At 40.9% G+C, this 27,307-nt stretch overlaps 1 protein-coding gene across 1 annotated transcript in view; it reads right to left on the reverse strand.

The window, feature by feature from the left end:
• The window catches only part of BACE2 (beta-secretase 2), a 50,167-nt gene that overhangs the window by 15,231 nt on the left and 7,629 nt on the right, over positions 1 to 27,307 (reverse strand). The window contains exons 2-5 of the mRNA XM_054166040.1: positions 9,758 to 9,846; positions 3,817 to 4,033; positions 2,110 to 2,238; positions 825 to 959 (exon numbers count right to left, since the gene is read on the reverse strand). Of these exons, the coding sequence (XP_054022015.1) occupies positions 825 to 959; positions 2,110 to 2,238; positions 3,817 to 4,033; positions 9,758 to 9,846 (570 nt within the window). The remainder of the gene's footprint in view (positions 1 to 824; positions 960 to 2,109; positions 2,239 to 3,816; positions 4,034 to 9,757; positions 9,847 to 27,307) is intronic.

The raw sequence follows: 27,307 nt of genomic DNA on the forward strand, positions 1-27,307 counted from the left end.
GAACTAAAATCAAAACATGAATACCAACAGGCAACTGTGAGCAACAAATAAAACACACACACACATCCTCCAGAGAGAAAAATGAAATAGCTTTGGAATAAAAATTACAACCACACAGTCTCATTAGACTGATTCAGAGATAGCAGAACATTATTCTCAATAAAACCACAATATATATCCATCAGGAATAATAACTGGCAAGGCTGAAGTGAGAAACAAAAAGAAAAAGGAAAGAAAGAAAGAAAAGGAGGCATAGGATGAGATATTTTGGCAAGCAACCCAGGATGACACCTGCCTACTGCCATCATGAATTACATGCTTAGATATCTCCACAGGGGTTAATCCAAAAATCTTCCTTTTCTTGCTTTGACTAGAATTGCTTTAAAATCCTTTGATGAGATTTTAGTGTATGACAGCAAACCATAAACTGTAGCTGTTTAAAAACTCTTGTCTCCTGGAATCAATGCATCATCTTCAGTGTTTAGACACCTTTGTTACAACTGAAACTAGTCAAGACGCTGACCCTGTCCAAACCACGGCAGCCTTCTTTTCAGTGGACCACTCACCTAAGAATTGTAGCTTAGTTCTTAAGTTACTGAAAATATTATCAATGACTTTAAAGTTCTCTTTGAAGCAATCCTGGCATGCTTGATGTATACACTGTTTAACAGGGTTTAATTTCTTTTCAAAGTTACCATGCAGCCTTAATTGTCATAGAAGACTGCAATACACATCTGCCTGCAAATAGAAACCCGATCAATTACATGGTTTTTATTTAACCAAACTTGCATTTTACATAGATAGAAACACATCATCACAAATACCTCTCTGCAGTCCAATTCCAGGTTCTGTCCTCCGACCTCCAGTTTGAGAATTTCAACCTGGTAGTACCACTCCTCTTTGATTGGTGTGTACCAAATATCACCTGTGTACAGACTTGGTTCAATTCCACCCAAAACCTACGGGAAAGGAGAAAAGAATTCACATGCTTTAAAATCCTTGATGTTTAGTTTGGAGGCAAGTACAGGAAAACAGGAGAATACTTAATTGTGATATACAGCATATGAAAATTTTCATTTAGCATCATTTGTAAGGATGTTACTGACAAGGTCTTTGTCAGTAAGATGTATAAAGCATCTAGACATTTGTTCTTCAGTCACACAAAATTCCCATATTGGGCCAAATTACCACCATCTCCATGTTTACTCCTTTATGAAAGCTCCACTCTTTAAAACCAAAACTACACAAATGGGACAGAATATTAAACTTTAACATCATAAATTAACTTTATCAGATCAGAAAAGCCTTAACAGTGTTCAAGAACATTTCATTTTTCCTGCACGCATCCAAAAGAGAGTATGACTTATATCTTATTATTGCTATCACTATTAGCTTCCATCATAAAGTTATGTTGAAGCTGACTGGGAGAATTAGGCCATCAGACTTTGAACTAAAATATCATAAGCAATTTCTCTCTTGGGCTTCATCTCTCTCGAGTGTGTTAACATTTACAGGAGGTGAATTCACAGTCTAATAACTATTTGTGACCAACACCTGCGTATTTCAGGATAATTTGGAACCAGTCATTCTAACTCCTGATTCCAGATAAATAACGGCCAATTCATAGTCCCACTAAAACTGATGCACAGACATTCCAGAGTAACAAGTGTAAGAACTGGTCTTCAGATTTCTTCCTTTGATATGGGAAAAGACCCTTAATTCCTCTCCCCCTTTTCATATCACATGAAAAAAAAATTTACTGCAGCTTGAGCAAGAGTAGCAGCTGAGTAAGAGACTACTCAAGTTTGACAAAGGTAGCAGAATCTGCCCTGAAGGAACACCACAAGATTTATGTTTTACTTTATTAAAATTAGACTTGAAATAAAATTTTACTCAAAATTGAGAGACAAAATGGAAAAAAAAAAAAAGAAAAGAGAATGAAAACAGACACTTGAGTTTTGCCTGAGGGCTTAAATTTTTCTTAAAAAGAAAGCAAAAAAACATTTCATATATTTAAATACTTAATTTGGAAGAAGTATGATAGTCATAGAAAAGAGGGAGAGAGATTAACAAAGATACGTCTTCCCTCTCAGACTGACAGATACCCACAAGACTACCTCCGTTGGTACCACTTCCAGAAACAGGCAGTCCAGCACCACACATCTGCAAGGAGAAAATGTTGGGGATCTTTGCCTGCTTCACAAGTGAATCAAAGAAGGTCTCCACAGAACTTGAAGGCTTGAAGGTGTTGGAAAAAAAACACAACAAACAACAAAACAAGAATTGCAGAAGTATTCATTAAAAAGTTTCTTTGCATAAATAAGCAAATCATTCAAACAAGACCATTTTTCACAAGTAAACTGAATTTCCGACAACCAGCTGATGAAAATTCTAGTCATTAAAAAAACCAACAGCTGTCCTTTTTTCTGTTTCTAAAAATATTTTTACTCTTGACCACTGTCATAGAAATCCCTACAGCACAAGAGTATTTTTCAATTGCAGTTTTCAAACTCAAATACCAATTTCAGTGAGAAACTCTCACTGTTCCTTTCTTCTTGGGAAAGACTCTGGCCTTTCAAAAAGGCTTAGAAGAGTCAAGCTTAAGTTGCCCTACACACCCTTCCACAGTTAAAAGGCAGGTCTTTAAAGGGAGGATGTTAAGGTTTTAAATACAATTTAATTCTAATGAACTCTGAATTCAATGTTCTTTATTTCCTCTTCTTTCTTTTAAAGAACTTTCTATGCAAGTACACCCACTTTAGCTGATCACTGGGCAACAAGTTCTTCCCTGCGCTGCGTGCTGTGCTTTCCTTTGCAGTTATTAGAGCGATGCAGTTTCACTGTAATTCCTGTTTCTCTGCAGGCACATCCTAGGACAGGCAGGAACCTTGGCTTGCTTACAAAGTGCCAAGTGCTCTTACTACACAGAGCACACAGCAACCTCAGAAACCACCACCACTTCAGTCTTTGGAAGAAGGGAAAAATAAATGCCCTGAACACAATTATTTGCCCAAACCAGAATCTGAGAAGCAGCTTTTCTCTGTCTGTTGACAGTGTGTGCTAGCAAATATGAGACAGAAGTCAATATAATGATCACACAGCTCTTGAATAAAGCATTTTAATTCCAGAGCCGGCAGGCAGTATCAAATCATTTATTCCAACAGGATGTATCTGTGAATTTCTCAGACAGTAGGTTGAAAACAACCACTGTGTAGTATTCCAATCATGTTTTCAGTCTTAGATTATAAGGTTACAAATTTATAGTCTACAATTTTAGGTTTTAAACTTCTGTCTGAATTTCCTACCTCCTGAAGCTCTGGATGTGCTTGGTTCTATTTTAGTGAGAACATTGTAGCTAGTATTTGTTCTGCAATTAGACATATATGCCCTCCATCTCAACTTTTCCATGATGAATAGAGAATGTCTTAGAATGAACTGCCAAAGGCTTTGCCAAGTAGGTTCATCAGCCCATTGACAAGTTTTCAGAGAGATCACCAGGGCCCTAATACACATCTTTCAAGCTAGAAGCCTTTACTCCCATACTTCGGCACTGTAACCTATATAAAAGCTCATTCATTCCAGAGGAGCTAAAATCAGAGCCTTCATCACCAGAAAAGCCAAAATGCTCACACAGGACTGTGGTACCATCACAACTCAGTTTTATTCTTCCTGAACAAACACAAAAGATTCTTAGGAAAGAGTGGTTGGGAAGGGAGGAATCTAAAGCTGAAAGATCATCTACTACTTTTATTTTATTATCTGGATTTGTTTTCATTGTCATTGTGAAAAACAGCTGTTGGGGAAAGGATGATTTACCTTTGCTAAGGCATCATAGGCAAGACCAAGAATCCCGTGCCATTTAACCCCTGGTAAGAAGAAATTCTCTGATTCAAGAATGGTAGCAATGTTGATGGTGTAGCTGCCATAGATTCCTTTTGGGATAGTAATGACATCTGTACCCAGCACTCCAGTCCAGCTTCCTTGACTGTACTTAACTGTGACATCAATCCCTTGAGATTTGTATGTACTTGACCTTTAAAAGGAAAAGATACACTTATGCATGAACTGTTTCACAATGTGAGACAATGGAATATATTCAACCGCCTTTTTTTTTCCCAGAGAGGGACAAAAAACCTGAATTCTGCAAAGTCAATCACTTATATTCAGAGGAGGAGAAGGATGGGTTGTGAAAGCAGTAACAAAAATGCCCTGTTTGTACTCTGAAGCCATGAGTGACTCAAATCTTCACCAAGTGTGTGCTTTTCTTTCTTTTAAAAATATATCTAAGGTATTATGCCACCTAGTGTAATATATCCCTAACTCAGATTGGTCCATCACAATAGAAGTAATGCTCTTTAACTGGAGATGGAACATATTAAGTGGTGCAGAAAAATGGAAAGCTTCTGAATTCAAATCTAAAACTGAAATGACAAGCTAACTGAAGAGCTGCAGACTAATACCTCATTAATATTATTTAAAAATCCATTTTGAGTAAATTGGAATATTATTGCAAGTATCAGCAGGAAGACATAGGTTTTCTAAATCTGCAGTTTGCTCTATCTATCAGGAAGTAAGTAGACTTGGATATTATTAACAAATGATTCACTGACTTGGAGGAGGCAAAAAAGAAGTTCCTTCTAGATCAGGGAAGCAACGGTAAAGAAGTAGTTAAGCATGGTGAGTGAATAAAAAGGAGAAGAATCCTTTTTAGAAGTCTTAACAAAAACATTAAAAAAGCTTCAATAGATTTTTCATTTTGAAAACCTGTAGCATAAATATAGCAACCCTCTTCCACCTGCATCACCTCTGAAGAGCTATAAAATTTCAAGATCCCTTAACAATTTATTTTGCTTCCATTCCTCAGCATTGAGCTTCCCCTTCAGAAGAGACAGATGACCGTGTCTGGTTCATCTGAACAGACTTGTCACTTGATAGGTTTGTGGGTTTTTTTGAGTAACTAAAGAAAATAAAGGGAAAAAAAAAAGGCAAGTTTAAAATAATTCCATAACAAGATCTTTACATCTGTGCCTTAACAATTAAGCTGCAAGTGATTTATGAAGTGTGGACAGTTCTATGAACACAGCTTTAATCTAACAGCTACTCTGACACAAACAGCTACATGAAGTGGCTTCACAGCCCCTTGTACCTGAGCTTGCCAAAATGCTTATTAGGGAAAACAACCTTCAGATGGCAATGCAGACAGCTCCCATCCATTCAAGCAGACACTTTTTTTTTTGAGGTACAGTTTGGCCATACAGACCATGCAGCTGATCCTTTTGCTGGCTAAGGAGGGAATAGCAAGAAGCTAGGCTCTAACACTGAGCAGTTTGATACTCCCAACACCTAACCCTTCAAGGATCTTCAAGGTTCAGTAGCTTGTAGCTTCTAATATGGCAGAAATACATCAGATAATGGGGCTCACATTTCAAAATGTATGAATTTCAGAGACAATGTTAATACAGGTATCTGGTTGCTTCTACAATTGTTTTATGCTACTGCTGCACTTGTATGACACTTAGGCAAAGAGACATCTCTACTCATTGTCTTTGGAGCACCACTGTAATAATGGCAATACTTTCTACAACTCAAAATAGGACTTTGAATAATTAGTGGTAGAAGAGAAACTGCATGGGGCCATGAAAAGGAAAGGGAAATACAGGGTTCTTCAGGTAGAAAAAGAAGTTTGACTGTTAAACAGAAGAAGCAACATCTGAAGTCAAAGAGAAAAGGGAGTGCTTGGAAAAAAAACACAGAAGTGAATCTGCAAAGACAGACTGCATGACCAGCAACAGCACACAGCTCTTCTTTCATAAGCCGTAACAGCCTGATGGATTGAGCTGTGGACCAGGACACAGAAAGACAGGGTTCATTTACTAGCACAGCTGGTGAACTTACCCATGCAAAGGCAGGACAAGCAACTTCCTTGCCCTCTGTGCCTCAGCGCAGAAATGGGTATGAAGATACTTATCTCATCTGTAAAGCACACAAATTCTGCATTCCAGAGAAGGCCTTATTATTTCCTTCAAGGAGCAAAATTCCTAACGTGGGAAGGGACATCCCATAATACCTGTGGCAACAGATTATATTCAATTCTGCAAAACCACTTCCTGCATCATCCTCTTGGCTGTAATAAGCCTCTGTTTTTTCACCTCACCGGTGTAAAGGAAGAAAACTTTTTTAGAAGTCAGAACTAGAGACTTGCTGGATGGGCTGAGCATTTTAAAACAAATACAGAGCAAAAAAATTCCAAAGAAGATATTATTGCTGTGATGACAAAACAAGAAGTTAAAGTCTTCCAGCAGGACAGAGTGTATCTTAGGCAGGGGCAAGGAGAAAGGCCTTTTAGATTATAGTGCTGTAGGGGCTATTGCCTTCTCCCTCGCCTTCCTGGTTGCTATCTTTACTTCAAAGCAGCCAAGAGAAATGAAGTCTTCAAACTTTGAATGGATCTTAAGCCTCAAGTAAGAAAACTAGCAACAGATTAATTTTCTCGTGCAGAGTTACTCCTCATCACTAGCACATAGCACTGAACAAAATATTTCTCACGCCATGCAAACGTTCTCTCTTGCTGCTCTGCAGACCAGGACTTCAGATTTTCCTGCTTACCCACACACTTTTTCTTAAGCACCAAATCTATGTCTCCACAGACAGCAATGGCAAAGAAGGGTCAGAAAACAGCAAAGAGCAAAAAAATCTGCACAGAGCTTTTGATTCTCTCTCCAGTGAATGGCACAGGGTAAGTGATTTAGGGCTAACAACTTGAAGAAAACATGAAAATCCAACATAAATGCTTGATTTTGAATATAGAAGTCCCACCTAATTTGCAGAGGTTCTGGAACAAGTTTATAATTTACCCTATTGTACCACAAACGGTACAGTATATACAACTGAACTCACAGGATCCTACCAAAAGCAGCAGCTTACTTTTTCTTGCTGGCATATAACTTCTTGTATTGTCTCAATTTATCACCTACAATTTTCTTACCTCTCTATCTCTTGGAATGATCAACTCTGGACCAGTATGTTCTTGAAATCTTATAGATAGTGAGGCAGTAGTACTCATATGAAATAAAAGTGAATACTGTTGCTGCATATTGACAGCCCTGACTATGTCACTCTTTCACATACTGCTACAGAGCCATTGTTGGTAATTTACTTTCAAGTGTAAAACGCCCTTTATACATCTATTTAAGTAGCATTTTATCATAAGTAGGGTGTTAAACATAAACTACTAGTTATTTATGAGAAACAAATGTTGTGATTTCTTTTTAGTTCAGGACAAATTAGGCCATTTCCCAAAAACTTAACACATCATGGTGACTTATACAGCATGACCACCAAAGCAGACTCAGAACTTTTCACAGCAAAGTTTTGTCACAGCCACTCAAAAGCCCAAGTTGTGAAGAGTTCATGATAACAGCTTTATTCTTTTCACACAGAAAGACCCGGATAATTAAGCAGTAGAATTATACAACATGGATTATGGGACACGCAACATCATTTAACACGTTAGATCTAAAATTGCTCAAGGAGGGCTCTTACCCTCTGGGTACTTTGAAACAAAGGTAATGCCTTTGCTATGCACTCTCCTCAATTTCAGGCAAAAAAAAAACAATCATGCATTTAATTTCAGATTTCCATCATTTGAATAAAATTAAAATAAGAGCAGTGGAATCAGGAAATTAAGACCCATCACTCACTCTCTCTGACACAATATTAATATTCTAATAAGCACACATCTATAACTCAGTTCCATTAACTTAATAAATTACTAATCCCTCTTTCCCTTCAATTTGCAGTTTATAACTGTCATATGGAAGCACTTCATGGCAATACAGGAACGGTTACCAGATGAGACAAAACCTCCTTATCTCATTTTCAAGTGTTCCACATTGTATGGAATAAAAGTGCTCATAAGTGATTTGTCTTATTTACACACTGGTAAAGGTCACTCTTAGGTAATTTTAGGGATCCAGCTGATGTGATGTCAAGGGTGATGTCTATCATCTATGCAAAGTCATAACAATTAGGGAAGGTAATCTGACTACTGGAAAAAGGCTATCATAAGGCCAATCTCCAAAAGAGATGATCAATAGGGCCTGGAAAACTAGCTTCACCTCAAGTCAGGCATAGCCTCAGAGAACCACCTCTTGGAATCTGTTTCCAAGCATACTGAGGACTAATTATATGGACATGCTAATTATACAGAAGGACCATGGTGTAGCCAGGTTCAAAATGTCTAATGCTTGCACATTTTTCGGACCATACAGCAGTACTCCATCAATCCAACCGAAACCAGAGATTGCTCTGGACTGTAATGACTTGAGTTTGAATAATTTTACTAAGACCTCAACTATTTAGGGCCTAAATTTCAAGTTTTCATTATTAACTTTCTACCAAAGTTCTCAAAACACAGCATACACTTAGAACACTGTAACCTTCAAGTCATTTCATGGCCTTTCTCAACAACCAACTTGCGCCATTGATGCTGTTTCTGATGCTTTATGGTTCTTATGAGAGAGGCCTTGCCTTTTCAGACAAAATAACATCACTGAAAAGAAAGGGCAGAAGGAACACTTGTGCTTTTAATTCCTTGCAATTAAGTTTCCCCTAGCCACTACCTATGGAAGGGGATAGCCGTCACGTGAAACTCTATAGTAGTGCAGAAACAATTTTCAGTTGCCAATTCCGGACTTTCCAGACCTGAGTCATACCAGAGTGAGATATAGAATAGAATAGAATAGAATAGAGTATGAAATATCTCTATTAACATCTGAGTATGTGACAGGAAGTAGGGCTGTTCTAGCAAACAGCATACAAACACTGACTTTCCCCCCATCACCACTGTATCTTATTGGGTAAAAGAAATCCAAATTCCTATGTTAAAATACATATGAAGGTAATGATAATAGTGATACTCTCTGGCCTCCTGGTACTCTAAGTATTTTTATGCCTATGCTTCAGCTAAAGAGAGACACTGTGTTTTAAACAAGTTTACCTGAAACTGAAAATAGAGGACAGAAAGGAAAGAAGAAAGGAGAGTGATTCAGGCAGACAAAACTGTACTTGGCTGGGACTAATGTCAGCTCATAGTAATCACACCAAAGACTATCAAAACCACCAAACTGCATCTTATAAACAACCAGATTCAGCAGGGTCTGTCCAGATCACTAACTAATCAAGGCCCTTGGCGAAATCAAAGTGCAAATTAGGTTTTGACCAACTAATTTTGGTTTTGAACAAAATGTCAAGTAATAGATACAGTTACTGGGGTTTAATTCTTGTTTTTAAACAAAGGGACAGTATATTTAAACTCTTGATTCATTCCAAGATTGTTCAGATAAGAAATTGGCCAAAATTGATGTTATTTTGCAAACGTTTTTTCACTCTGCAATCTTCTCTCCTTTTCTCCAGCTCTAATCAGCACTGTACTCAGACCTCAGCTGTGATGCCATGAGTGGGACTGTTCATAGTATCAGGCAGGACTTTGCATCAGGCAAGTCCAATCTTCCCATTCAAGCAACAAACACCAAACTTTAGTTGATTAGATGGTGTTGAGTGATAGGCTGGACTCAATGATCTCATAGGTCTTTTTCAATCTGGTTAATTCTATCCTATCCTATCCTATCCTATCCTATCCTATCCTATCCTATCCTATCCTATCCTATCCTATCCTATCCTATCGTCATGGGGTGTCACAGGAGCCAAAATCTAAAAGACATCCTAACTCATCATGGCATGCAAAACAGGTACTTACAGCTCAGCATTGAAGTAGGAGGTGACATCAGGATCAGGCACACCTGCTACCGCAAAATTACTGCTCCCAGTGTCAACCAGGATATTTAACTGCCAAAAGAGAAGAAAGAAGTGGTTTGCATATCCAGCTAAACAAACAAACAGATCATTAAATTTTTTTATCTAAGCTACCTTTAGTTTTGAAACTGTGAAAGATGTCCTGAAAAATAAATACAAAACATCACTTTTGGGAAATATACACTGCAGCCCCTTCAGAACAGTTGATCACGAAGAAGGTCATGCTTCTGGAAGGGGGAAACCCTTCCAGCCCATATTCTCCCAGCACAGGAATCCACAACCACCTTGGATTTGTTTTTGACCCAACCCATGTGTCTTGGCAACCTGGCTCATCCAGGACACAAGCTGAATTACACACTGTTTAATGAACTGTTTGCCTTAGAGTTTATGACATTTCAGGATAGGGGCTGATTGCAAGTCTGAGCAGAAATAACTGGAAGCATGAAGATGCCTTGTGGCTTGGAGAGGACAGGAACGATGCTCAGTTTTATCTTGAGCAGCAGCAACCTAACACAGGCTTCACTGCATTTAAATATGAAGATGGTAGATTTATAAACACCATGAAAAGCATTGACTGAAAGGTAGCCTAAGAGTGTTAACCTGCTCAGTTAATTGAGAGGACGATTTAGGCCAAAAATTGTCTAACAAAACCACATGGATAAAATGAGACATCTCCTTTCCCCATTTGGCTCAGTTAAGCAGGCTGGTTCACCACAGCTGCCTGACAGCTTGTGCTAACACAAAGCAGAATGCAACAGCACAGAAGTGAGCAGACAGATGCAGGGTCAGTCTTTCAGTGAGACTTTGAAATGGCATTATTGTAGAGTGTCATTAAATGATAATTGAGTCAGTCAGAGACTGTGCTGCTACCAAAAGCAGCAGTCACAGTTTCCCCTTGCTCTTGGCTGGATGCTTCCTAGGGCTTTTAGGCATATGAACTTGTACCCCATGGGGCTGTGATGTGAATCGGATCAGGTTCCTCACCTACAGTTACTAAAAATATAATAGCAGCCTGCCGTATCAGACAGCTACTTGAAAGGAAATGGTAGGAACAGACACTAGAAAAGAGCAATTTCCTCCTTTGGTGACAGGTGGTCTCATATTGGCTTAAAACAATAGTAAAATTATGCCCTAGGCAGTAGGGAACACCTGCTCCCCAGAAAAATATGAAGAAGTCAAGAATTTTCCTGTGGGAGGGAGTTAGACATGGCGAGTGGTTTACCCCTGGTTTAAAGATAGCTTGAGTCAGGCACTTTGGTAGTCCTCATCACTCCTTAAGACATGAGTTAGCTTGGGATCTAACACTGAAAGTGGACATGGGAAGGGTAAATAGAAGGATAGGGGAAACACATCTAGAGTTGTCAAAGGAAGTGGAGAAACAGGACTGAGCTCAGAAAGGAAAGTGAAGACAAAGGAGGACAGCACATTTGCAGAAGATAAGCTCTCTTCTGAACTGCACACACTCTGTCACTGGCATTCCCAGTCCTCACCACGCAAAAAAAAATCAGACTAAAAAGAAACAAACCTACAACCTTAGTCAGGTGCCTCACTGCATCCCAGATTTTAGATTAAGCCGAGACAACACATTAAAATTTATTTTGCAACCACACAAGCTAGACACAGACTTTTAAAATTAAAAGGCCATCTACAAGTCCACCTGACTCCAGGAGCGGAGGCTTTAAAAGCAAATAAGAATCTCTGAGTCATGGCTTGCAATAAAATCCAAAGTTTGCTACATACTTTATTTCAATGGTATCAAAAGCCTAATGTTTTCTCAACTACCTAACAAAGCAAGAACTATTCATTTTTAACTCCTCTCTGGGACAGAAATCATGGTAAAAATAAATAACAAAGAACAGCTACAACGTGTGCATCTATCAAGACCAACAAAAGTTGCCTCAGAGGGGTGCTGCAGGGCTTAAATTAATTAGCCTTTCTGAGGCAGCCTGTGATGCTTGAGTAATGGACACTACATCAGCTGCATAAATAAATGGAGGTGTTGCCCTAGCTTCAGTAATATGTACGACACTATCTACTGAGGACGACTTGGAGAAAAAACCCCAATCACTAAATATGAAAGATACTTCACCCCCACACCTTAAATTCACAAATCACTGAAAAGGGCAAATTTACTGCTCTCATAGTACAGAGCAAATCAACATTTCGAAAAGAAAATAGGTATCTCCTACACACAGAGCCAGAAATCCCAGAACCCAAGTCAAAAAAAAAGGGGGGGTGGGGGGGGGGTGTGGAAACAAAGAAAAATACAAAACTAGCTAACCATGCAAGTGCCAGCCCACTCGGGCACAGCAGCATTCAGATGACAGATCACTATTGAGGCTGACATTCTCTGTCCACATGTTTGTGCTTAATGAGATGCAGGCAGCCAGGGCAGACACTGATTTATTGTAGTTCTCACAATAGTGCCAGTGATTAGCAGCTCATTTTGGATGGGTATAACCTACTGAGTTCTCTTTCTTTCCTGGTTAGCCTTTGGGTCTGAATTTTCTTTAGTGTCTCTACGTCTCATTAACAACCACTTTCATGTTGTCAGCACTGGAGCCTACTTTAGTCTGTATTGCCTGCTGCCACTTTAATAGTGCTGCTGGGGAAGCTTTGGACAAGCTCTATTGAATCACGGGGTGGCAACCAAAGAAGCTATGGTCTAGGGCTACCCATCCTGTCCCATCTCCAGAGGTCAGCCCTGCCCTCTGCCTAAAAGCTGTGTACTCACTCTCCAGCCTCTCTATTTGATGACCCAGCTTACTAATGAAAACTGCAATCAGTGGCACATCACCTTGATTCACTGAGCTATGCATTGTGATAGCTGGGGAGCGGTCATACCTCTCTGTGCCTTTACCTTTCTGTCACAGGCACAGATGACCCAGATGCCAAAGCAGAGCCTCCTTCCAAGCCCCATAGATGGTGAGTCAGAGCTTTCATGGGCAGGTGGATCTGGTTCCTTAGGTTTACTATGGCCACCTCAAGTGATTCATGTCCTGTCACTGAGAGTTGATTACTTAGAGATTACCCTGTTTCGTCAGAGGTTGTCAGATGAAGTCAGATTTTGCAGAAGCCAAGGTTGGGAAGACATGGCTGTAAGATGCTATGAAGGAAAAACTGCCCAAAGACTGCTGACTGATTACGTGACCAGCATCAAAAACAGTGAAAAGCTACCTTCCTTTTGCTTTTGGAGGTGCAAAAGGAAAGCCCTGGGTGTTCTTTTTATTGTGGTTTCCAAGTTCAATTTTAGACCTATCTAGCAGAAAGCAGACAGCAAATGCAAAAGGCTGCTTGATTTCCTCTTGAAGGTCACCTTTACCATAGCAGTGGGACATAAAATCTACACCAAGCATCATACCTGTAGATTATTTTGTTGGGTACAATTCCTACATGGAAATAGTGTTGCTGTTGTTATTAATAAGCTTCATAAAGATCCCTAGCAACAGAACAAGCAAACATCCACCTCTGCCATGACAAACTTACAGAGGAAATCTGACACTCTTATCTATATGCCATTAAGTTGTGTTTATAAATAGAAACAAATCCAAACCTGTTTACTGAAAGTCACCAACATTACAAGCAGAAGCCACCTTAGGCCATGCATTTTTATTTTTTTTCTACTCTGAAGGGGTAGAGACACTGAATAAAACCCAGTCATAATGATTTATTTCAACTGGAAGTCAAACACATTGTCAATACTTCAAGGATCCCTCAAATTTTCCAGTGCTTGATTTAGCACTAACATCAAATAGCACTTACCGTATGGCATCCTGCTTCAATAATTTAGCTTACTGCTACGTCTTTAATATTTTTAAGCTTTCCATTGCTGCATGGTTTTATATTCTGATATCTGAACAAAAATTGCCTATTGATCCATCATTTTTTATTCCATTCAGCAAAGTTTCATCTGTCTGTGGTCCAGCCACCTGCCCTGCTGTAGCGAGTGGCATCAATGCAGTAGCATCAACACTAGGGACTATCTATGCTTCATTTAGCTGCCCTGTAAACAGCAATTTGCAGTTAACCCATCATGCATTCAGAATGTTACATTCTCCACATTTTCAAGGAAAAGTGATAAAATATTGCAGTCATTCCAGATTTGTTAGGTATAGGTTGCTAACATCCTCTAGCAGGCACAGACACTGCCTCTGTTCTGACCTACACCTTACTTAGACTTAGTCTAAGTTTCTACTTCCTGTCTTAGTTTGAGGTCAGGAGTTTTTGGAAACTTGCAGAAAACATACAAAACAAATCCCATGGGCTATAAGTGCAGAATGCATTTATTTGAAGCATCTCTCTGCATGGTTTGGCATATACAACATTTTCCAGGTGGGAACCCTAAGGCTTGCATGCAATCCTGCTAGTGCTAATCTTCATCCCCACTGAAAGACTGGTCCATGGAAAAATCCACTATTTTTTATTTTCGTGCTAACAGGTCTGATCCTTTTAGGTCAAGCAATAAAGTTTCACCACTGGGCAGAAGAAATGAGGCTGAAAAAAATATATATTCAGCTCTTCATTCTTGTTTCAGCTGAAGCATAAGGGAAAAGAATGATTTACATAGATAGTGCCATAAATATAATAATCAATCTTATTTAGCCTTACATTTACCCCAGGGTTCAGTCAAAGTCTTAATGATAGGCAACTAGGCTTCCAGCACACAAACCAGCAGACCAAAGAAGCTGGCTCCTTAAGAGTTCATGATGAAAACTACCAGTGTACATGCCTTCTCTGGGATTTTAACTTGGCTCAAGGGTGCCCCTTTTCCCTTCTCTCCCATTTCTAATAAAGAGAGCAACCATTCCACACTAGTAATGCTCATATGCCATTCAAAATCTTGTCCTGCTGTGCTTTCAAGTTTTCTCCCACACAGATACTTAAAATAGGGCTCATAGTCCTACTCTGCTTGATGGAGTATGCCACACAGTGAACTATCACAAAGTAAAAATGTTTTTTTTATTTCTTTTGTCCACATTTAGAGACTATAAATAAGAAGCATCCCATTACTGGCTCATGAGTTGTTACCACATAATGTGATGTACTGGCTTAGTAGAGGTCCACCCCATTTAACAATCCCTGAAGTTGTATCACAGAATGGCTTAGGTGGGAAGGGACTCTAGAGATCATCTACTCCAACCTCCCCACGAGAGATGCCTCTCAACTAGACTCAACTGCTCAAGGCCTTATCCAGCCTGGCCTGGAACATCTCTTAACTCCCTCTCTTGCTTCACCCCACACATAATAAACCCTATAGGAAATAATTTGCTAGACAGTGCTTCAAAAACAGTGAGAAGTGCTGAATTTCTTGTCAGGGATTAGCAACTAGAAATCATTTGGGTAACAGCTCTTCTTTTTCACTCTGGTTAATAGATAGGAAAATTAGTTGCCAATTTAAATACTGCCTCATTTAACACAACGATTCCTAATTACATTATCAGCCCATCTGGCAGGAATTGCTTACAACCATCACTTGAAGAAGAAAACACACTAGCAACTATAGCCTGTGTTTGCCCACAGTTATTACGTGTTATCATTGGCATAGACTGTCAGCTGGGTTATTTCAGCAATTTGTTTCTACAAATTAGTAATATTACAGATATACAGTGGCTTTTTAAGCACAGAGTTACTGTACACTTTTTTCCTCTCTGCATTATTCAGAATCAGCATTTGCAGCCACTTTCTAATAGACAAATTCAGAAGAGTAGGCTGTAACATAGATTTGTTCCTCTTAAGATACAGAAATAAAACCAATTAAAAGATGGGTTAGAGGAATCTTTGGAAGTGTGTCTAGATGCAGAGGCAAAGTCAGACATAAACTGAAAAAGCTTCCACAAAAAGACATTTCTACTTGCAGAGTAATATGTATTTTGCTGGACAGATTAGACTGAAACCTGGCATCCTGGCCTGTATCAGGAATAGTGTGGCCAGAAGGAGCAGGGAAGTCAGTCTGTCCCTGTACTCAGAACTGGTTAGGACATACCTTGAGTACTGTGTCCAGTTCTGGGTCCCTGAATTTAAGAAGGGCATTGAGACTCTTGAACGTGTCCAGAGAAGGGCAACGAGGCTGGGGAGAGGTCTCGAGCACAAGCCCTATGAGGAGAGGCTGAGGGAGCTGGGGTTGCTTAGCCTGGAGAAGAGGAGGCTCAGGGGAGATTTTATTGCTGTCTACAGCTACCAGAAGGCAGGTTATAGCCAGGTGGGGGTTGGTCTCTTCTCCCAGGCAAGCACCAACAGAACAAGAGGACACAGTCCCAAGGTGTGCCAGGGGAGGTTTAGTCTGGATGTTAGGAAGAATTTCTTCACAGAAGGAGTAAATGGCCATTGGAATGGGCTGCCCAGGGAGGTGGTGGAGTCACCATCACTGGAGGTGTTTAGGAAGAGGCTGGATGAAGCACTTGGCACCATGGTTTAGTTGATTATAGATGGTGTTGCGTGATGGGTTGGACTTTATGATCTCGAACGTCTTTTCCAGCCTGGTTTATTCTATTCTATTCTATTCTATTCTAAAAAGGTGAAGCTCAGTGGTCTATACAGCAGATCAGCACACTGCTCCTGAACACTGGGGCAGTGACAGGACTCTTCTATTTTTCATTGTTCATAATTAGTTCCTGAACTGGAGCATCCCAGTCTTCATTGGTCTGCAGCACTTCTTAGAATGATTAAGCCTGAACCGACCTCTCAAGATCAGCTGGTCCAATCCCCTGCTCAAGCATGGCCACCTAGAGCCAGCTGCCCAGGGCAATGCCCGGACAGCTTTTGTGCATCTCTCCAAATATGGAGACTCCACAACCTCCCTGGACAACATGTGACACTGCTCAGTCACCCCCATAGTAAAGTTTTTGTCCCCATTTTAGCAGGAATCTCCTGTGTTTCAGTTGGCACCCACTGCTTCTGGTCTTGTCACCAGGCACCACTGAAAAAAGCCTGGCTCTGTCATCTTTATGCCCTCTCTTTAGGTATTTATGCACATTGATGAGATCCCTCCTGAGCCTTCTCTTCCTCAGGCTGAGCAGTCCCAGCTCTCTCAGCCCTTCCTCATGTGAGAGATGTTCCAATCCCTTCAATGCCTTTATGGCCCTTCACTAGACTTCCTCGAGCATGTCTGTGTCTCTCTTGTACTGTGAAGCCCAGCACTGGACACAGCACTGCAGGTGTGGCCTCACCATTGCTAAGCTGATGAATCCAAAGAACAACTCAACTTTTTGGTGGACAGCTGCACAGCCACTGGTGATGATGGAAAACCACACAATCCAGAGTCAAATGACTATCTGAAGCCCAGACAGCTCCTTTGAGGAGGAGGAGGAAGAGGGCAGGCCCACATGTTAAAGCTGAGCCCAGGAGGATAAGTATTCCCTGTGATGCCCTGACAGAGGTCATCACAGCAGAGAAAACAGACTACCTCTGAAAAAAATCCTCCCATAGTCTTAAGAAGGGTTTAACTATGCAGTCAAGATAAGACATGCATTGTGGAAAACAAAAATGGAACAGAGATTAATGATTTTCTAATACTGTTTGTTCAGCAGGTGGTGCCCATATTTCACTGCAACGTCACACTGGGGACACAGAGGAAGGTGATGGATTGCAGCACGAAAGTTTGGCCAAACCAGAAAGTCAAGTCTATCACCAAAGACCATTCCTACTTTTGCAATGGCAGAAGTCCAGTCACGGAAACTGTGGTGTATTTGTAGGTGGTGGAGTAAGCAGGAGAACAAATGACAAATGGATGCTCTTTGGGGCTGCAGCCGATCAAGCCTATCAGAGAAGGTTTATTGTTCACTGTCATTCCCCTTACCACATTCCCAGCCAGCATCAGGACCTGAGATTTGACCCTGTATCTATACAGCCTTTACACAGGACAAGGGACAATGGCCTTAGTTTGAAAGAGGGTAGATTTAGATTAGATGTAAGGGGAAAGTTTTTCACTGTGATGAAGGTGGTGAGACACTGGGAACATGTTGTCTGGCTGTGGATGACCCCTCTCTGAAAGTGTTCAAGGTAAAGCTGGATGGGGCTTTGAGCAGCCTGGTCTAGTGGAAGGTATCCCTACATATGGCAGGGGGGTTGGAACTAGATGATCTTAATGGTCTCTTCCAACCCAACCCATTCTATGATTCACTCTCTCCCCCAGCCAGCTAAACTGCTCAGCTCACCCTGGACACTCTCACACTTGCATTTGGCCCAGCAGAAGATCAAGGTCTTTTGCCCTCAATCTTTTCATTATCTTCACTGCTAGACTGGGAGGAGTAATGTGCTTCTTTTTCTCTCCAAAAAGCAATAATCTCTTTCTTTGCCAAAAGATTACAAAGTACTATCTGGATTAGCCAATCTATCCGTGCTTAAGAGCACTGTGTGCTTCTGTAGTTGAGATTTGTATTAAAAACACAAATGCTAAAATGACTGATTGCTCTGAAGTATAAACTTGCTAAACTAAATTGTGAGTTGAAATATGAGCATCTGACTCTGGGACTGATGAATAGCCATTTTGAAGAGAAATATTACAGGAAGTGCTTTATATATATTATCATTTTGACAATAAGGGAAGGCTATTATGGTTTAAAGACACACACACACACACAAAAAAGGAAAAAAAAAAAGAGCAGCCAATCAATCCTGGTACCAAAACAAAACACCTATTCTTCATTTCTGTGCTATCCTTCCTGCCAATGCCTTCAGTTCCCTAAGCATTAGCATTCTTTCTGCACATGCCGTCTCATGTGGTGTCTTATTTTTCAGGCTGAAATTTATTTGCTGTGTCTAGATTTATCATACAACACATCCATCCTATTCATGCTATATGAACATGCTTTGCTGTTGAACATGAGCTATTACTTGCTTATCTCAGAGCCGTGTGAATCGTAGCAATTTTGTCTCGTTGCCTTTTCAGAAAAGATTAACTTTTTCTCTTCTTTCTTTTTCTCCCAGATAGAAGTCCCTCTCCCGTATCATACCCTATAGCTGACAGAAAACTAGGGTGTGCGAAGCAACCCTCTGGTTCATATCAAGCAGCTAGAGCTGAAATCACTCCCTGCTCTAGGCATCAGATTTTGAGTAAAATCTGGACTAGTTAGAGAAAGTTCAGTAACAATCATAATAGAGACATCTAGCAAAATCTCACCTGTAAATAGCCATTGAAAGTGTTGCACTGGTTTGAGAAGACTGAGAAAAACTCTGATAGCCTTCTAACAGATGTATGGTTGCCACAGAGACCCCCCCCAGGAGCTTCACCTTTCAGCATTAAAAGGGTATCCTCATCAGCCTTTCTCAGTGTAGCTGGCAACAAGCTAATAAAAAGTATACTGTTAGTTTTCACTAAGAACAGTAAGGCACCCAAGTGCTCACAAATCTGAGTGAGGAATATATATATATATATTTATATTAAATATGTTCTTGAAAGACAAATGAGTGGCTAGATAAATGGAACACTAAAAAAACACCCAACCAACCATAAACACTCCCTGAAATTTAAGAATGAATGCAGGAGACATCAGCTATTTGCAGCTATTTGCACTAGAGTACACACAGAGCTCTTATTAAGTCTGAAAGCATGGTTCCACCTGTTAGTAGGTGTATAGGAATTCAATTAATTCATTTTCTGCTAATTACAGTACAGCACTGACAAGACAGGGAGACTGTAAACTGAATGCCACTGGGATCAACTGTCACATCTAACTGCAAGACTCATGAAGAATCTCAGTGCCCACGCAGCCCTGGTTTAGAGACAGGCTATGTCTAAGCTCTGTGCCACATCTATAAATTACTGAGCATTTCATCCAGAGCTCACCTTTCCCTCCCTAGAGAGCACAGCAGCCAAAGGGGTTGGATACACAGTAATTAATTCAATAATTCAACAGTTAAAGAAACTGAAGAAATGCCTGAAGTTTGTTTCGACCATCAGTCTGACTCCTGGAGATACACTCGGGAATGCCATTACCAACTTCATAGACACTTTCTCAACCTAAACCTCTTCCTCACTGTGAAAACACCAAGCATAGCCACTTCAGAGCAGACCTGCTGGGCACTGCTCAGCAGGAGTTTGAACTCTTTGGAGCAAGGGCAAGCAACATCAGATGGCTACTAGTCCATGAAGATATGGGCACTGCAGGAGGACCTGAAGAGAGAAAGAGAGCTCCACAGTGAAAAGGAGAGTGGTGGAGGTGGGCAAAGGGCTGCACAATTTTATTTCAGAATACAGAAACACAGAAACCACCAGCTACTGAAAAAGGGTTTCACTGTCCTCAGACAGCTCCCTCAGCAAGCCTCCAAGCACATGTGCTTAACCACAGCCCGTCTCACTTCATTCCTGAAGAAAACCACTGTCAAATTATTTCAGTTGACCTGAAGCTAAACTTTCTCTGAAAAAAAAACAACAACCCACAACCACCTCACTGAAAAACAACAAACCATCCACCTCAACTGTCTCAGGTTAAATGTCTGCTATATCTGTTTTATTTACCAGTACTACTTAGGGCATGATACTGCAGGGAAAACACAGTCTTATGCCAAACAGTTTTAGAGGGGTATATTTTTATGGGGGGGAAGGGAAGCGAGACAGAAAAGGACTCATCATGATAACACTTTCAGAATATCATGATATTATACCCAAGAAGGTTGTTTTACTTTGAGTTGTTTTTCCCTTTTTTTCTTTAAAGGAAATAAAATCTACCAGCCTACATCAATGCATTACACTCAGCAAATTATTAAGATTCAAAACTCCATACAGTTCAGAATTTCAATTTTCTGAGGCTTTTGCTCTCCAAAATTAGCTTCCAATTTATTTTGTCAGGCCACCTTTTTTGTTACCTCTGTCATTCATTAGACTCAAAGAAACTGTTGTCTGAAAAATAAACAAGCAAACTCAACCCAAAACCTCGATTAGAAAACCTCCAACTGCAGTTGCTGTAAGACGACAACAGTTTTATGCATTTGGACACAGCCAAGCTATACTAAGTAAACTCAAGGAGGTTTGAACTGACTAATCTTTAAACCTTCCTCCTGCTGTACATATTTCTATGCAGTGAGTCACTGCCTCTGTTTACTGTGCCGTTTGGGAATAACAAAGTCACGTTGGGAACCAAGAGTCACATTTCAAACTTCAGCTTATGAAACCCATTTCTGATGTTCTTGAGTGTAGACTAGGAGGCATCTCTAGCTTTGTGAGCACTGTGGAGGTTTTTTTCTGTAATGTCTGTTTAGTTAAAGACACCACAGTATCCTTCCCTTCAGCAGTGCACAGAAGTCTCTCTCAGGAGACATTCACAGACTGCATTGGGTTGGAAGGGACTCTCAAAGGTCATGTTGTCCTACTGCCCTGTAGTGAGCAGGGACACCTCCAACTAATCAGGCTGCCCAAGGACACATTGAGTCTGATCTTGAATGTCTTCAGGGTTGGGGCTCAAGTACATCCCTGGGCAACCTGTTCCAGTATTTTACCACTCTCATTGTAAAGAACTTCCTTCCTTATGTCCAACCTAAATATCTACCCTGCTCCTGTTTAAAGTCATTGCTCCTCATCTTATCACTATATGCCCTTGTAAACAGCCTTTCCTCAGCCTTCCTGTAGGTCCTGTTCAGATACAGAAATGTAGCTTTCAAGACCTCCCCAAAGCTTTCCCTTCTCCAGGCTGAACACCTCCAGTTCTTTCAGTCTGTCTTCGTAGGAGAGGCACTCCAGCCCTCTGATCATCTTTGTGGCCCCCACACTCCTGTATTTCTATCTCCATTAAAAGGTCTCTCTTGCACCAAGGGAGATGTGAATCTCAAATTTAACTGGATTTCAAATCACACTAGAGAGTGAAACCAAGTGCCCAAACGGCTCCTGCAATATTTAAGACGCTTTTGAAGGCAGTGATTAACATTGTAAAAGGCTACATTTTGGAGACAGGTAGGAAGAAAAAGAAGTTTGCAGGACAGCAAGTGATAAAAATCAAGGTTTTGAGAAGGGCGCACACCGGATCTGTTCTCTTCCCTTTCCTATCCCCATCAACTCACTCCCTTAATGACAATTCTTTTCAGGCTTTTTTCCCTCTCCACTGTCAAGATGTTTTGAAGATGAATGTTTGCTAGCAAAGGTTTTTCAAAGCCTGGACAGCTGCTAGGATAAGTGAAGGCAGGACACTCTTAACACACCAGGTCAATCCATTCTTCCCAGAACAAGCTGTTCCCAGTAGCACTTCTGCACCCATACAGCAGGGCTGCTTATTATGAGGTTCTTCTAGCCACACTTACTGCCTGTTTTCAGGAAGGGCTTGTGTATGGGGTTTTTTTAGTGCTTTTTTTCAAGAGGACACTGATTGCTTATAAGGTATTTTCCAGTTGTTCCCTTAAAACACCCAAATAAAACCCAAGTGTATAAGCCTATTTTTTCTTGGACTTTCCCTATCCAATATGCTGCACCGGTGAAACAAAACCCAAGTGTATAAGAATATTTTTTCTTGGACTTTCTCTATCCAATACGCTGCACTAGTGAAATGACCAACCTTACCAAAACAGGAAAGTCAACAGGCATGATTACACAGGGAACCTTCACCTTGCTACTTAAGTCAAGGTCATGGCTATGAAAGTAGTCCCTCCCTCCTAGGCACCAGTACCAACAATCCTGTGTTCACACATTGGGATCCCTGGGTTAGGCAATACTGTTGGATACGGAGAGATAAACAAATCAGTACACACATTGGAAAACCAACTATGAAGTCCTTGGGCTCCAGGACTTCTCACATGTTGTTTAATATATGAGAACTGCTACAGTATTTCATAGTGCCAAACAGGGATGTTTCAGCTGGGAGAGCTGAAAAAACTGGTCTCTGCATTTACCCATCCACTAATCCTTCCTCACCTGCCACCCACCTCCATTCCTGCCCAGGAACAGCCATGATTACATACTTTGGCACATCTGTTGGGCTACTGCCATACAGATGGCAAAGGGACATGACTGGATCCACTGCTGCAAGCAAGGGGAGGAAAGACTAATCAGGAAAAATAAAGCAAGTCCACCTATGTCAAACACAAGGACTAGAGTTTAGCCTGGAGAAGAGGAGGCTCAGGGGAGACCTTATTGCTGTCTACAGCTACTGGAAGGGTGGTTGTAGCCGGGTGGGGGTCAGTCTCTTCTTCCAGGCAACCTGTGGACAGAACAAGAGGACACAGTCTCAAGGTGTGCCAGGGGAGGTTTAGGCTGGATGTTAGGAAGAAATTCTTCATAGAGTGATTTGCCATTGGAATGGGCTGCCCAGGTAGGTAGTGCAGTTGCCATCACTGGAGGTGTTCAGGAGACTTGATGGGGTGCTTGGTGCCATGGTTTAGTTGATCAGATAGTGTTGGATGATAGGTTGGACTTGATGATCTTGAAGGTCTTTTCCAACTTATTCTATTCTATTCTATTCTATTCTATTCTATTCTATTCTATTCTATTCTATTCTATTCTATTCTATTCCCTGTAGAAAAGCTATGCCCCATCTCTGGGGAAAGGTGCAGGGTCAGGCAGCTGTCTGCCACTCTGTGCCATCTTAAGTGGCCACAGGAATGTACACAGGTGGCTCCAGGTCTCAGAGCACAAACAAGGTGATGCAACACCAGTATTTTTATTTCCTTGGTAATTAATAAAGGGAATACAACAGAAAGCTGTTGCTCCCCATTTCACCCAACCTATTTAGGATCTTACCAAAGAGCAGTATTTACTTGCCATCATGGGTATTTTCAGGAAGGGGAGTTCGAAGGCACAAAGGGAAAGCAGCTCTCCCTTCTAAAATACCAGGAAGGAGTATTTGATCACAAGAAGAAAAAAAAAGAGCAAAATTTAAAAAGCTGTTAAGCAATGTCACAGTGCTGCATTCGATTTATTAAAAAGAAGAACAATTTTTTATATTCATATCTATTGTTACTTTAAAATATGGCAAGGCAATTTAAAAGGCAGATTTGATTCTTGAGTTAAATAAGACTCTCTCTTTTTATTTTTTCCCTTCTCTTACAAAAGCAGCAATGTTCCTCCCCTTGCTATTGGACTCATTTATTTCTCCTTCTCCTTCTCAAACATGCACTTTCCTCTTTACCCCAGCTAATACTGTAGAGGCAGCAGCTCTGGGAAATGAACCAGCTTCGCCTGTGGCTCATACATCATTACAATTGTTAACCAAGTTCCACTATAAACATCTTTATTACACAGGAGAACACAGAGGCATGCAGAACACAGCTTTATTTTCAGACACCAGGTTGAGTTTGTAGGGCAGGAACTTAAAAGTCTTTTTTAATGCTTTCAGGTCAAAGAAGTCTGCTACTACATACTGCAACAAAACACACAATACAGCTTCCTACAATCTTCCAGATATTAGTCTGCATGTAGGACTAAGCTACCTTCTGCTTCAGCCAGTGGTTACAACTTCTGGTGTGATGATGACAGAAGCCCAGTGCTCCAACATTTTATTCACTACGAGGAAGGCAGCAAGTGTAGCCATGTTGCTGCCTACATATGAGTTGATGGTGTTCAGGCCACTGGAATTGTGGCATTTTGCCCACTGTTAACAGTGAACATTGTTGTGCACTTCTGCTGTGGAGGAACTTTCCAAACCTGAAAAAAAAATGCAGGGGTAGTATCACTAGCATTTGGTCACATTCCATGAAAAGGTTAATCTGAAGGCTCAGCAGAGTGCAAATTAAAGTTAACTTTAGCTGGAACATGTAACTCACTGCAGAATTCATAACTGCAGCTGCTGAGAAATTTTCTGAATTTTTTTCCTCCCCATACATTATTTATCTTAGCAGTCCAAATGCAAAAATCTGGCACTTCGAATGATGTGAAATGTTTGTGTTATTCCCTGAAGGACTTTGCATCTGTGAAGTAATGAAAACAACAACCCCATGCAGCGCTACAGACTGGGGTCGGAGTGGCTGGAGAGCAGCCAGACAGAAAGGGACCTGGGGGTGCTGGCTGAACATGAGCCAGGAGTGTGCCCAGGTGGCCAAGAAGGCCAATGGCATCCTGGCCTGCATCACAAATAGTGTGGCCAGCAGGAGCAGGGAAGTCATTGTGCCCCTGTAGTCAGCACCACACCTTGAGTACTGTGTCCAGCTCTGGGCCCCTCAGTTTAGGAAGGGCATTGAGACTCTTGAACATGTCCAGAGAAGGGCAACGAGGCTGGGGAGAGGCCTTGAGCACAAGCCCTATGAGGAGAGGCTGAGGAGCTGGGATGGTTCAGCCTGGAGAAGAGGAGGTTCAGGGGAGACCTTATTGCTGTCTACAGCTACCTGAAAGGAGGTTGCAGCCAGGTGGGGGCTGGTCTTTTCTCCCAGGCAACCAGCACCCGAACAAGAGGACACAAGATGCACCAGGGGAAGTTTAGGCTCAAGGTGAGGAGAAAGCTCTTCACAGAAAGAGTTATTTGCCATTGGAATGTGCTGCCCAAGGAGATGGTGGAGTCATTGTCCCTGGAGGTGTTCAAAAAAGGACTGGACGTGGCACTTGAAGCCATGGTTTAGTTAGTCATGATGTGTTGGGTGATAGGTTGGACTTGATGATCTCTGAGGTCTTTTCCAACCTTATTGATTCTATGATTATTCTGTGACAGATAAACTGAAGCACTGTGAGTGCATCAAGATGTCATCTTGCTACAGCACTTCTCAGACTTTTGGACGTTGTAACCACCTTTAGACTCCTTCATCTTATTTGCAACCTTAGATTCACCAGGAAGAAAAATGACTTAATTAAATAAAAATCTCTTCAGTCACAGAAATGTATCAGTAGGACTGATGAATCATTTTTCAACACACCTTGCATTTCACTCTTGCCCACAGCAGACATTTATTAGCCAGCAGAGTGAATAAAAACAGAGGTCTTCCACACCATGCTTAAGCAGCATGGTAGCTAATACTGCCCTGAAGACCTTCCAAATTGGCATAGCATGCTCTGTCTTGAAAAGATGACACAACTGTTAATTTCTTATGTTGCAAACACCAACAGTCAGGGTTTCTGTATCAACAAGTATCATAACAGAATTTTGGAAGTAAAGTTTCCCATTAGGTAGGAAAAAAAAAATGGGAGAAAGAAAACCACCTCCCTCAAGATTTTGTAAAGCCACAAATCAGAAAATAGATCTGAAGCCTGCAGTCAAAATAGACAACCTAGTGTATTGTTTTCTATCCCAAAACTATTGCCAAAAGAATGCCAAAGGCAATCTTCAAAATACACCTTTTGCTGACATGATGTATTTTTTTCCTTCTCTAATATCACAATAAAATGTTCAAAGGGGGACAGGCAAGGCCCAAATTTCCATGTGATGCCTTAGCAGGCAAGACTTTTGTTTTTCTAGAAGCCCCACATGGCTAATGTTCTCTGGTGTGAAGCTTCCTATTGTAGCAATAAAGAAATAGAGCACAGGTAGGAGTGAAATTTTCACATCTGGGCTTGACATGAGTCTGAGCACAAGCTGCAGCACCACAGCAGGCTCTGAGGTCTTCTAAAGGACCACTCTTGCAGGCAGATCCACTAACAAGTATCAAGGGATCATCTAAGAGGTGGCTATCAAACAGGGAAAAAGTAATTGGGTCTGTTGAATGGCAGGAGACCTTTAATGCATGAAGGCCTACATTCCTTTGCTAAGTAGAGAGGTCATTCTCAGTTCTTGAGCCATCCTCTGTTTTAATGTAAAACAAAAAAAACCCCACCCCAACCCACTGAGAAAACGTAGCATTATCAAGCAGTTTAGATCCCTAGGAATGGATTCATTTATATTTTTAAGGAGGGGAAGCTTATCATGTGGTACTGCAGTGTCAGTACTTTTCCCTTTTTTAAATGAAACCAGACTAGCAATGACTTTGAGACCACCATTTTCCCTAAACACATGCAGTCTAGCTTAATAGCAATTTTCACTAGTAAGTAGGTACAAAAAAGAATTAATAAACCATCCATAAAGCTAAATAAAATTAACTAATTTTAGTATTCACAATTTGAGCAAAGAGGACAAAAACTATAAGTAATTTATTTTTCACATTTTCAAATTATTAGTAAGGAGTGGTGAGGGAAATAAAGGATTACAGAGGACAATTACTGTCTTAACAGATTCCCTTCAAAAGAGTCTTTTAATTATATTCAGTGAATTGTAATTTTCTCTCAAACAACATTTTTCCTATCTAGCTTATTTTCCTCAAATTCCCTCTGCTATACCCCATAGGTTTCACCTGTTTGAGGAGGACTCTGGAAAAAACAAAGCTCTAGAACATCTGCCCCCCCTCCACCCTCCCTGTAAGCTACTCTTAGGCATAAAAAGATAGTGAGAGCAGGAGGAGGAGACTAGCAAAAGGAAGAATGAAGAAGAACTACGAGGGAGGAGAGAGCAGTGGGGGCAGGGGAAAAGGTATTATTTTATCAGCCTCTGCAAAAGAGAGAGCAAATGCTGACTCTGGCCCAAGGCTTTCTGGGGGCATGAGAGCTGACTTCGCTACATTACTGCTCTCAAATCAGTGCAGTCCAAAGCATGTGACAGCCATGCCTGGAGGAAGCCCT

Source organism: Dryobates pubescens, chromosome 12 (genome assembly GCF_014839835.1).
Source record: "Dryobates pubescens isolate bDryPub1 chromosome 12, bDryPub1.pri, whole genome shotgun sequence".
Lineage (NCBI taxonomy): Eukaryota > Metazoa > Chordata > Aves > Piciformes > Picidae > Dryobates > Dryobates pubescens.